Raw genomic sequence first — 13,073 nt, 5'->3', positions numbered from 1 at the left:
GGCTTGATAAGGTTTGGACTGCTCACTCAACTCCTTGCAGGCTCTTAATTTTAAGGAAAAATGGAATATTGGTCATAATGTTAATGTTAATTTTTTTAAACATTCAATTAACAAAAACTAATATGATTTATCTTGTTTTAAAATTATAATTGATGTTAGCTCATAAACCAATACTTTTAAATAATTTTATCTTATTCCTATTAGTGGTAGATAAGAATTCAAACAATAAATTACACATTTCCGAATCATTTATTATACTCAATTGTACTACAAAATAATAGGAAGTTTTCTACAGTTACAATAATTATGTTACATAAATAATTAATTAAACTGTTACAACAGTCCTTGCACAGGGGTTCATAATTCACATTAATTCACCCACATAAAGCAATATATTTTTGCCATTTCTTACAGATTATAAAAAAAAATATGTCAATTATTATTTTAGATATAAAATTACCTTAAATCTACATGAAATACTGTTCATTCATTATAATTTCTGTAAAACTAAACTATATTAAGCATAAATTCTAAGAAATAGGTTTAATAAAAAAAACAACATTTTAAATGTCTCACTCCTAAAAAATCTTATAACAATATTTTAATAATTAAAAATAATCTACCTTCAATTGATACACTGGTATAATAATTAAAAAATGTTAAAAAATAACTACCTACTTAATTATTATTATATTTGCTGATACTAATATTAAAGTCACATCCGTGACTCATTAAAAGTAAACGTATACAAAACTTTAAGATTAAACTCTTCATGTGTGAATTAAAGATAACTTGGTCAGTTGCCCATATACCAATGTGAAAGAGTCCACTAGCTAAAGTATGACTGATACACAAACAATATAACATGTAACTAACCAATTTTCAATACATTCCACATGTAGACTATAGGCAATATCACAACTAAAACACCTGCTGCCCAGGTTAATAAATAAAGTATGCAATGACATCAGAGAGATGAATAAATTGTTTCATAAGATTAGTTAAATGATGAAAAAAATCTTTGAACTGAAGATTTGTTTTGAAAAAATATATCCATTTACCATTGACCAAGTGCTACTCATGTGCAAGACAACATTGTTATCGGGCTACATTCAATTAAATCATAATCAAAAATTCATTTATTTCAAGTAGGCTCAGTATACAATATGTCAGTTGACTATTTGTAAAGATTCTACCACTGGTTCGGAAGGCGAATTAGTATTAGCAACATAATTTTGTTACAAAAACTTTCACCTTTTAAAAGTTATGTGATGTAGCATATTTATAATCAAATAGTTAATTAAATGTATGGTCTTGAACTGGAAAATTTAAAGATTAAATTACTTTAAAACATAGAACAAATAACTTAGCATTCCATGGATTCACCATGCTAGTGCCGGGTCCAATGTGTGGCAGAGAGACTGAAAAAGGAAGATTTATGTTATACATATAATATGTATGTATTGTATTCTTGAATCACTATTGCTGAAAACTGCATTTAAATCCATTAGATACTTTAGAAGATCTAAGCGAACACAGCTGAAGTAAATCCATTTTGTACTATGTAATAATTAGTAATTGAGAAACAAGTGAATTATTGAAATGAAAAGTTGAATTATTGAAATTACTGAACTGTGAAAGAAAAGATTAATTACTATGAAAGAAGTTGTGAAAAAGACCGTGAACATAACTTTGAACTCTAATATTTTGCAATTAAATCATACATTACAATGCAAGACAAAGCAATAAGGCTGAAGGAAGAATTTCTTGACTATAATAATATGGTGTATAGCCCAATTATTAACATTGTTGTTTATTCAATAAAAACACTTGGTCCTTATACATTTTCTTTTTCATTTCACTAATCTTAAAAACTTCAATACTTAAGTAAATGTCATTAATTCACATTGTATAGTTTCTGATGTGTACTTATGAAATGGATAAAAAAAATTGCAATGATAAACATTAATGTACATAATATATTAATAAATATCATTTTGGAATGACACTTGTGTTTTCACATTTTTAACACAGAATTACCAATATGCTCTTTAGTAGTTGTGAGTATTAATCATTTTCATATTTGCAATTAATCATAATTAAAGTAGTAATTTTGAACAGAAATTAATATGATATAATAAATAATTGTTTTCTTTTTCTTAATTATAATCATAATTTTAACTATGCACTTTTGCACATTTTCTATTTTTTAATAATAAAAATCAATTTAAAACCCACTAACCCACATTGGAGCAGTGTGGTGGGTCTAAGCTCCATATCCCCTCTCCTATAAAGAGGGAGGCCTGGCCTTGTCCATGAGTGGGTCATTAAAATGGGCTGATAATTATGAATTGAAAAAAATCATAAACATTCATAAATGTTTACCTAAACACTACCTCGAACAGGCCCAGGTTGCACACCAAGAGATAATTTTCTACATATAAATCTCTTGCATTGCAATGGAGCAGAAAATAATTTTTATCTTTCTATAAGATGGACAATATTTATGCTATTTCGTTGCAATGGGACATATGAGAGCTAAATGTAGACTAACTTGTCTTTTTATCTCTTAGCCTTTGATCACCTGTTTGATAAATATAGTTTGCAAAGGCCAGTGCCTAATGGGCGCCTATTCATTTAAGGCTCAATGTTATTAATTATAATCGTCATTTAAAATGAGGAACGAAAATTGTAATTAAATAATTAAATGAGGGCTATTCCATTGTAACCCCATTCCATTAAGTGTTTATAACTTTATATAGACCACTTTATGAAAAACAACATAATCCTGACATTCTTACAATAAATAGATACATCTTTGTTGCAAAACATTTGTAGTTTTTAATTTTTATGTTTATCTATACACACTATATTTCTCTTTGACTTTATATAAAAGCATATCGTCAAGCTGAATCTTAAAACTTATTTTTCAATTAGTGTGTGTTTTTTTATAATCAATAAATTTATGATCTTTTCATGTAATAGATATTGTTGTCAATTATTGGTTTCGAAATAGTTAGCTAAAAAGAAACAACCAAACAAATACTAAAAGTTTCATATACCGGGTATCAAGTAATGGGATTAAAGTGGAATCAGCCAAAAAAAAAAGAGAGCTTCAATGTTTCTAAGTACTCAATAAAACAATTAAAATAAAACTTAATACACATGAAATTGTCATATAAAATAAACTTCTAAAATGTAATAATAAAATATTGATCCAAAATTAACAAAAATATTTGGACCACGGTATAGCATGGCCAGAAAAATAAAAAACTGCACCATGTTGCGAAAAGGAAGCTAAATTCAGGCTTTTTATATTTCTAGTCATGTCTATGAATGCTAAACGCTTGATAGACTAAAAATAATGGGGATGCCATTCATTATCAATATGTGATCTTTAACCTGCCTTGCTAGAGGTTACCTCTCTGTCAAAAGTATTTGATTATGATCAACAAACTGTGTCTATAGAAATTTTTCACTGTGTTAAAATCACACTATAAATATACCCAATAAATATAATGTCGTGTATCCTTATACTACTGCACAATTATAAATTTTAAATTGTTAAACTTACATAACGGTTTAAAATTTATAGTTGTGTGCAGTGTTATATTTATTGATGTTAAATATTTTCGATGGGTGAGGTAACCCCCCTCAAAAAACGACAATTTTGTTGATAAATTTGTGTACGATAAAAGTACAATAATTGGTCTATGGATCACATAAATTCCCATATTTTTTTTTGTTTTTGAAGCGTTGTTAGTATGAGAAATAAAGTGTAACTTGGCTATGGGCACAGACTATACGTACTTATAGACAAAAATCACGTAAATATAACACCAAAAAACAAATTAAATACATTAATTTGTTAATTAACATGATTTTGAAATAAAAATTAACATGATTTTGAAATAAAAATTAACATGATTTTGAAATAAAAATTAAATACCTACACTAATTTTATGTGGAAATTTAAACTGTATTGTAAATGCAACTAAAGATTTAAAAAAAAATACATGTACATTCTTGTGATACATATTTTTAGACCTATTTCATGTAGTCCTAATATTTTTCGAAATTATGTTGTTGCAGCAACAATTTATATATTACTGCTGTAACAACAAAGCATTCATGATTGTGATACTTATCGTGCAATATCTAGGACTGTATGAAAAAACAACATACTTTTTATTAAATAGATACATACAATATAGCTTAACACTAATTTCCTGTACTGAGAGATATATTTAAAATCGTCAAGCGACCATTTTTAAAGCCTCCCATGGACACCATATTACGTGTAATAGTTTTTGAAGTTATACTTTTATATTGTTGCATTATGAATGTTTGCAACTTTGGACCATAAAATTGTAATAAATGATGTTTTAAAAGTGGTGGCTGTTATTTTTAACCCAATGAATGTTTGCAACTCTAGACCATAAAATTGTAATAAACGTTTTTTAAAGGTGGTGGTTGTTATTTTATACCCAAAGTGATTAAACAATTCCCCAGCCTTCTCACAAAATGTACTGCAGCGAAGAGGCGCCAGTTTGCACCATTGCATGATCAATCTTATGATTAAGGGCCTCATATTGATACGAGTCTACTACGAACTAGTCTGGCATACTTCGACAATACTGATACTGATACTGATACTGATACTGAGTAGTGTATGAAGCAAAAGAAGCGACTCACTCTGGAAAGTAAATGAACATGCATCTTGAGTTCATTCGTGAACAAAATTTCTCAGGAACCACATATTATATTTTTCTGGAACTAAATGTAACAGAAATGCACACAAACTTAGTGTGATTTAAGTTTTACAGATCCAAAGAAGTATAACTTCAAAAATGTTGTTCCAATCTCTATGTCAGTGAGATGCTTTAAACTTACGTTTTATGCAAATAACACTAAATCATACATCTATAATAATACAATAGCTTTACAGACAGAAATTTTGATAATGAAAATAAAAACATGTCTTTTATACAATACATATTTACATCAATCACTATTATGTAACTGTAATAATAATATGAATTTTTTGTTTGTTGCTCGAATCTAAAATGTTATCCACATAAAACTGCCTAATATTCATCTAAATTACTATGTATTATTTATTTCCACTAAATATTGTAACTCTCCGAGTAGAGTTACGTTTTACAGAGACACATAAGGGTAAGAGCACACAATACATTCGGAAAGGGATCGTCACCATATCAACAATATGAAACTCCACTACAATGCACACTAATCGGAATCGTAAAATTATCGCCTCGCCTCGGGACAAACTCATAAAGCGAGGCGATACAGTGATGATTCCTTTCCGGTTGATATATGTGCTATTAGCTTTATGTTCCTTGGGCCCAAGAACAAAATATTTATTAATAATCAAACAGCTCAAACTTTGTCTATCCATATGATATTCATAATTCATTCAATTACAAATTATAAACGTCGCGAACTATGATAGTGGGGCGTTTTCCTGCCAAGCCATTTTCCAGACTTCAGTCATTTGGAAAACTCGTGAAAATCGTTGAAAAAGTTCCTGAAAATTGTCCCACAATGTACTACTTATTGTTAAGTATATTTCTTTACATATTCGGCAAAAACATACATATAGCCGAACATAGAACTTTTTAGAAATAATCGGTTCTAACTGTAATAATAAATAGATTCTAACAGCCATATTTATAAACATGGGTAAGGATTTAAACATCAATTATCTTCAAAGCAAAGTGGACTTTAAAAAGTAGTGATTAAGTCTACTTTACTTTGAAGAAAATTGAGGTTTAAATTTTAATCCATGTTTATGAATTGATTTGAAATTTCAAAGCCTACAAAAACTAAGGTTGGAAAGAAAACGCCTATCATGGTTCGTTAAATTCGGAATTTTGTCCAACTTGCCATGAATATTGCATACACAATGTTTGCTAGGTAAAAGTAATTAATAAATATTTTGTTCAAGTGGCCAAAGACTATTAATCTTTGAGCATACATTCGAATACTCATTAAATATTAAAATATATGACGCTTGTGCGAGTAAAATCGGGTCGTACCTTAGGCTGCATTGTTTAAGAGATTCATATGATATGTGACTGCGACCACCATTTTTATATATTTTTATTAGTTCATAATTTATCAGAAGTGTGAGGAAGAAATGAAAATGAGATTCGTGATATGTGGTGTTACTGCAAGCCTGAAGGCAACAAACATTGCTTATCAACTTGGGACAGCTATAGCATGGCAAGTTCGTTCGTAACACCACCGATGGTCCGCGCAGGCCGGAAGGGAGCAGCAATGCCCCCGCGCGCACTACTTCACACCCGCGCGTTCCTCCCCGCCCCGTCGCCCGCATATCATGGGAGTGTCATTAACGAACTTGCCAAGCTATAGACACAAGGATAGACACCGCGACAATTATTGCAAAATAATATCCAAAATTATATCTCTAATCGAATTTTCTAACAAAACAATTTTTAAAAAAAATATAACATATATAAAACAAAACACAGCAAAATTCACGCACAATATTTTTATTAGTTTACTTTTGATAATTCAAAAAATATATATTCAATCAATTAATCAGTCCAGTAATAATTTTATTTAATAAAGTTGTGTTTCTAATCAAAAAAATAAATCAAATTATTGTGGCATAGGAATTCTGAAAGAATTCAAATCAGTGGTATTTCCAAGAAAATTCTTTCAGAATTCCTTGATATAAATTCAACAAATATAAATAATAATATAATTAATAATATTTAAGAAAACATAAGAATTGCATATTTGTTCGCTATTTTCTATTAGGAAATGGAAAGATTAGGCCCTCATTCGCACGAGAGCGTTGAAATACGATAAATGCATTCCCAATTATACAGCGTTTTTAAAACACGACGCTTTTTTGCAACACTGCATTTTCAATTTTGCGCGTTGGAAGTAGACCTTCATTTAACTTTTTAAATTTGAACACTTTTCTCGTTAAAAAACTCTCGTGCGAATGATGGCTTAGGGCCGATATCGCCACCTTATAATAGGTGTCTGATTCAAAACTTTGTCTTTGTCAATTGTCATCAAGTAAAATAATGACAAAACTTACGGTTAGACTATTCGACACTTATAGTACGAGATCCAGCATACGAAATATATACATCTCTCATCATCTCATCTGTTATTTATTTGTGATAAGAAATAAATGATAGAAAATATTCACATTTTTTTTTATTCTTTACAAGTTAGCCCCTGTTTACTTACAATCTTACCTGATGGTAAGTGATGCAATCTAAATGGAAGCGGGCTAACTTGTTAGGAGGAGAATGAAAATCCACACCCCTTTCGGTTTCTACACGATATCGTACCGGAACGCTAAATCGCTTGGCGATACGTCTTTGTCGGTAGGGTGGTAACTAGCCACGGCCAAAGCCTCCCATCAGCCAGACCTGGACCAATTAAGAAAACCTCAATCGGCCCAGCTGGGGATTGAACCCAGGACCTCCGTCCACGGAGGCCGTCGAATTTTGAAACATTTTGACATATTACAAATATGTTGCCCGTATTAACTGGACAACACTTCCTTGTGTTGTTTTTGATGGAGTTCAACTACCATTTAGCGATACAGTACGAAATCTAGGTGTTGTATTTGATAAATATCTCTCTTGGGTCCCTCAGGTTAGCGAAGTGAGCAGGAAGATGTTTGCAGCAGTACATTCTTTGCGACGTCTCAGTAACTTCCTGCCTATACCTACTAAAATTACGTTGGCTCAATCTCTCCTTTTACCAATTCTTGATTATGCTGATACTTGCTATCTAGATTTAACTATTGAGCAATTTAATAAACTTGAGCGTATTCAAAATCTCTGCATTCGGTTCATATTTGGACTTCGAAAATATGACCACATTTCTGAATTTCGGACTAAGCTCAAGTGGCTTCCGATTCGTCTTCGCAGGAATACTCATATTCTGTCTCTTTTATACTCTGTTCTTTTCCATCACTATACTCCTTTTTATCTGAAAGAACGGTTTGAGTTTCTTAGTGATACTCACTGTCGTTCACTCCGTTCTGACGATAACCTTATCTTAAAAATTCCCACTCATAGTACTTCTTTTTTCTCTAGATCCTTTGCTGTCGAATCCGTAAGGCTGTGGAACTCTCTCCCTCCTGATATCAGACGTGCGAAATCTTTACCGATATTCAAGGGGCTCATTGGTAAACATTACTTTCCACCTTAAATTTTGTATTTTTTTTTTTTTTTTTTAATAATTATCGTCATGGTTTGTTGTGTTTATGACATGTTTATATATATATTTTTTTACATTTTTATACATTTATATTTATTATATATCTATATTTATATATATACTCGTATACGTATGTATAAATATTGTAAATATACAATTTGTATTATATGGTATATGTATCGTATTGTATATTATATATGTTGATATTTCTTAGTATTTTGTTACATAAGTATTTAACTATTTTCTTTTTTATGCGTTATTTTCTTTTATATATTACCTCTGTACACCCTAGCCTATATCTTTATAATTTTTATTATTAGTTTCTTCGTTAGGTTGCCTGGAAGAGATCGCTTTTTAGCGATAAGGCCGCCTATTGTGCATTTTTCTTTCTTTCCATTATTTTTCTGTATCGTATGTTTCTGTGTGGTGTACAATAAAGTATATTTTCATTTCATTTCATTCATGTTGCCTCGTGAAATTGCGCCCATAAATATTTTATTAAATTTAGTTAATCTACTTCCCGGGATATTTGCTTAATTAATAAAAATCGTACACTAGTTAAAAATATACCCAACAGAATTGAAAACATAAACAGTTAATTCATGTTATACAAACGCCCTCATCAGTTATTTAGTCGTTTAATATATCGTTAAATATTATGAACGCTTATTTTATGCTTTATTTTACTATATTAAGTTGATTTTGATCTACTTCATGGTTTCCTAGATTTCGTATGAAAAATGTGTTTGGCCGCAATTAAACAAGGCAACCTATTTGTCAATGTGAATATTTTCTATAATTTGTTTCTTATCCCAATAAAATACAGATGATGGTATATATTTCTTATGCCGTATCTTAGACTATTATCAAAGCGGCGCTAAGACAATATTATTCTAAATTAAAAAAATATATAGTAAGAATAATGGCGTCTCACACAAGCAGGGCATTGTCGCAGTTGCTATCTCTGTATGCGACACTCAACATAGTTCGTAAACTGATTAAATATATGTTTAACCCTAGAGTGGTATAATAAGATCGGTCCTGCCAACTCGACGCCACCCGAGTCAAGCGCGCCTCGCTCAAAATGTAGCACCGAATATTTCACTGTACACATTTGTTTATTACACACATCTGTAAAAGAAATATTTTACATATGGGTAAATCTATACTTATATTAAATTTGTAGAGAGGTCAACAATGTACATGAAATTTATATTTCCAAAATAACTAACATTGTGGTGATTAGTGATCGATGCTATTGCCAAAAATGCAATTAGTAAAATTTTTGCCTGTCTGTCTGTATGTTCGTTATAGAAAAAAAAACTACTAGACGGATATTAAAGACACTTGGTAAATATTCGTCATACTCCTGGGCAGGTTATAGTATACTTTTCGTTACATCACGTTACGATCAATAGGAGCAGAGCAGTGAAGGGAAAAGTTGGGGAAACGGGAGAAGTTACTCCATTTTTATAGCGATATTACTGTAAGGGCTGGATTAAAGAGGTCTAAGGGCGGACGAAGTCACGGGCGCCCGTTAGTCTTAAATAAATGATGTAATGTGTGTTTACATTTAAAGTGAGGTCTTGAACTTTAAAGTGCAGGTCTAAAACTAACAACATTCCATATATTGACGGTGCGTACCGGGTCCATCTGGCAAAGAGAAAATCAGATAAAAATAGCTAGAAAACTAGCTAGAAAATTAAATATCGTGCGCACACTGACACTCACCCGTGGCCCTCAGTCGGAGTCGAGGTTGACGACGTCGCCGGTGGCGGGCGGGGCGCGCGGGCGCGGCGCGATGCTGTGGGGGCGAGGCGGGCCGGGGATCGTGCGCACACTGACACTCACCCGTGGCCCTCAGTCGGAGTCGAGGTTGACGACGTCGCCGGTAGCGGGCGGGGCGCGCGGGCGCGGCGCGATGCTGTGGGGGCGAGGCGGGCCGGGGATCGTGCGCACACTGACACTCACCCGTGGCCCTCAGTCGGAGTCGAGGTTGACGACGTCGCCGGTGGCGGGCGGGGCGCGCGGGCGCGGCGCGGTGCTGTGGGGCGAGGCGGGCGGGGGATCGTGCGCACACTGACACTCACCCGTGGCCCTCAGTCGGAGTCGAGGTTGACGACGTCGCCGGTGGCGGGCGGGGCGCGCGGGCGCGGCGCGGTGCTGTGGGGGCGAGGCGGGCGGGGGATCGTGCGCACACTGACACTCACCCGTGGCCCTCAGTCGGAGTCGAGGTTGACGACGTCGCCGGTGGCGGGCGGGGCGCGCGGGCGCGGCGCGGTGCTGTGGGGGCGAGGCGGGCGGGGGATCGTGCGCACACTGACACTCACCCGTGGCCCTCAGTCGGAGTCGAGGTTGACGACGTCGCCGGTGGCGGGCGGGGCGCGCGGGCGCGGCGCGGTGCTGCCCGGCGGCCGGCCGCGCGGTCGCCCGCGCTCGCCGAGCATCATCTCGCGCGCGCGCTGTTGCTGCAGCGCCATCGCCACGGGGTCCCGGCTGCCCAGCCCGCCTGAGTAGTACTTGGCACCCATCTTTGGTTATAAAAATGTTCATTTGCATCTCTATACGATCATGGCTACGCTAATATATTTATTATATAATGAATGTGAGTCTGATAGCTGTCAGTTCGTTATACAAATACATTAACAATTTACATAACTAACTAAACATCGTAAGTTGCACCAGTAATGTTGCTTTATTTGTCTAAGTTAATTGAAAAGTTTACAGCATACTTATGTATGCTGTAAAGATTTTTCATAATGTGCTTGACCTAGAATGGTCGGCCTCTTTTCGTATTATCCATACAAATATTATAAAGAGGAAAGATTTGATTGTATAGATATAAGATAGTATAAGATTTGTATTGAATAGGCTCTGAAACTACCGAGTTGAAGCTACACTATCTTGGGGTGCTATCAACGGGAACGCAATTTACGCGGGTGAAACCGCGAGGTTCTGCTAGTACTTACATTACATCAGCTAAAGGTGCTCAAAGTTAGTGTATAGGCCTGAGGCAAGCAGATAGACATGTTTATATTGCAGTAGTATGATGGTGCGCTCACATTTTGCTGCTGCATGAGCCGCTGCAGCTGCATCTGGTGCTGCTGCTGCTGCTGCCGCTGCCACGGCGGCTCGTACTGCAGCCCGCTGCTGCCGCCCAGCGCCATGTTGCCGCCCCCGCCGCCTGCCGCCCACAAAATAACCACCTTTTACCTTCATTCATCATCATCATCATCATCATCATCATATCAGCCGATGGACGTCCGCTGCAGGACATAGGCCTTTTGTAGGGACTTCCAAACATCACGATACTGAGCCACCTGCATTCAGCGAATCCCTGCGACTCGCTTGATGTCGTCAGTCCACCTGGTTGGGGGTCGGCCAACACTGCGCTTACTAGTGCGGGGTCACCATTCCAGCACTTTGGGACCCCAACGTCCATCGGCTCTTCGAACTATGTGCCCCGCCCATTGCCACTTCAGCTTCGCAACTCGTTGAGCTATGTCAGTGACTTTGGTTCTTCTACGGATCTCCTCATTTCTGATTCGATCACGCAGAGATACTCCTAACATAGTTACCTTAACCTTCATTCATATCTTACTGTTATTATCATTAGCCTCGGACGATTAAGATCAGGACCTGACTCGTTGATGTTACCCCTCTGTTGAAGTATAAGATCAATTAGATAATCTGTCTAATCAACGAACATAAACTGCTCCCTAAAAATTCTGTTTTGTGCAGTTTAGGAAACTTCTATTTTTCTAAAATTCTCCACTCCATCTTTTAGGAAACTTTTAGTTTCCCATAAGATTACGTTTCATTTGTAAGTATTTCTAAACTTATTTATTTCAAATTTGTAATAAAAACGATATCTAAAAATAAATCAATTCTTCATTCGAACACCTAAACATCGATCAATAATAATAATCGAATATTCTGTGTATTGAGATTTAACGATTTTTTTGTCATGTATAATATAACGATGTTTTAGTCATGTAAAAATTACATGACTAAAACATCGTTATATTATTCGACTAAAACATCGTTACATGTAGACATGTTTGAATGAAATATTTTCGATGTGTGAGTTTCGCTATTTCCCCTCAAAAAACAACAAACAATTTTGTTGGTGAATTTGGTTGAGATACTAGTCCATAGGTATTTAGTCTGAATCATCAGCCTTTAATAAATAAAACATCACTTAAGAAATCATACCTGGATTTAGAACTGGATTCATCATCGCTGGATTCATTAACCCAGGTTGCGCGTACTTGTAGATTTCACTCATCTTCTGCATTAACTGTAGAAAAGAGATAAAGCACAGTTTAATAAACGAATGACCTTAGAATTAATCTTCAATTATATGTTGTAATTACATTTCTAAGGGTATACATATCAGCCCAGAAAGAGATCGTCACCGCCATATCAACTGGAATAATACAGTAATCTTTGCAACAACACTAATCGAAACGTGTCATCGCCTCGAGACTAGGTGACAATGCCTCTCTGAGTTGACATGTGCAATGACCCTTATGCCTAGTTCGCACTACTTTAGTATTTTAGTCGAGTACGAACGATTTTTGGGCGGTAAATCTTAAAATTGTTCGTACTCGACTAAAATACTGAAGTAGTCTGTACGGCCTATTAGGCTACGATATTTAGAGACATTCCTAACAATACAGAATTAATGACAAAAATACCTAAATATTAAAAAAAGATAAAGACGAAAATTAAAAAAAAATAACACAACCTGCTTTTTTTACTGCCATACCAGACAATGATAGTTTTGCTTTTAACGTGCTTTTCTTAGAATCAAACTATGTTTAAAAAGCATTTAG

The 13,073-nt window shown here is 34.8% G+C and overlaps 1 protein-coding gene across 4 annotated transcripts in view; it reads right to left on the bottom strand.

Annotated features, from left to right (window-relative positions):
• Positions 1-230: 230 nt before the first annotated feature.
• Positions 231-13,073, bottom strand: part of LOC112044654 (transcriptional regulator ATRX homolog) — a 38,286-nt gene continuing 25,443 nt past the window's right edge. For 3 of the 4 annotated variants that reach the window (XM_052885988.1, XM_052885989.1, XM_052885986.1), the window contains exons 24-27: positions 12,451-12,535; positions 11,298-11,419; positions 10,566-10,766; positions 231-9,366 (exon numbers count right to left, since the gene is read on the bottom strand). In XM_052885988.1, coding sequence (XP_052741948.1) covers positions 10,575-10,766; positions 11,298-11,419; positions 12,451-12,535 — 399 coding nt within the window. In that variant the 3' untranslated portion in view covers positions 231-9,366; positions 10,566-10,574. The remainder of the gene's footprint in view (positions 9,367-10,565; positions 10,767-11,297; positions 11,420-12,450; positions 12,536-13,073) is intronic. The other variant, XM_052885987.1, reaches the window with a different exon arrangement.

Source organism: Bicyclus anynana, chromosome 16 (assembly GCF_947172395.1).
Source record: "Bicyclus anynana chromosome 16, ilBicAnyn1.1, whole genome shotgun sequence".
Taxonomy (NCBI): Eukaryota; Metazoa; Arthropoda; class Insecta; order Lepidoptera; family Nymphalidae; genus Bicyclus; species Bicyclus anynana.
This window is presented reverse-complemented; position numbering and strand designations above follow the sequence as displayed.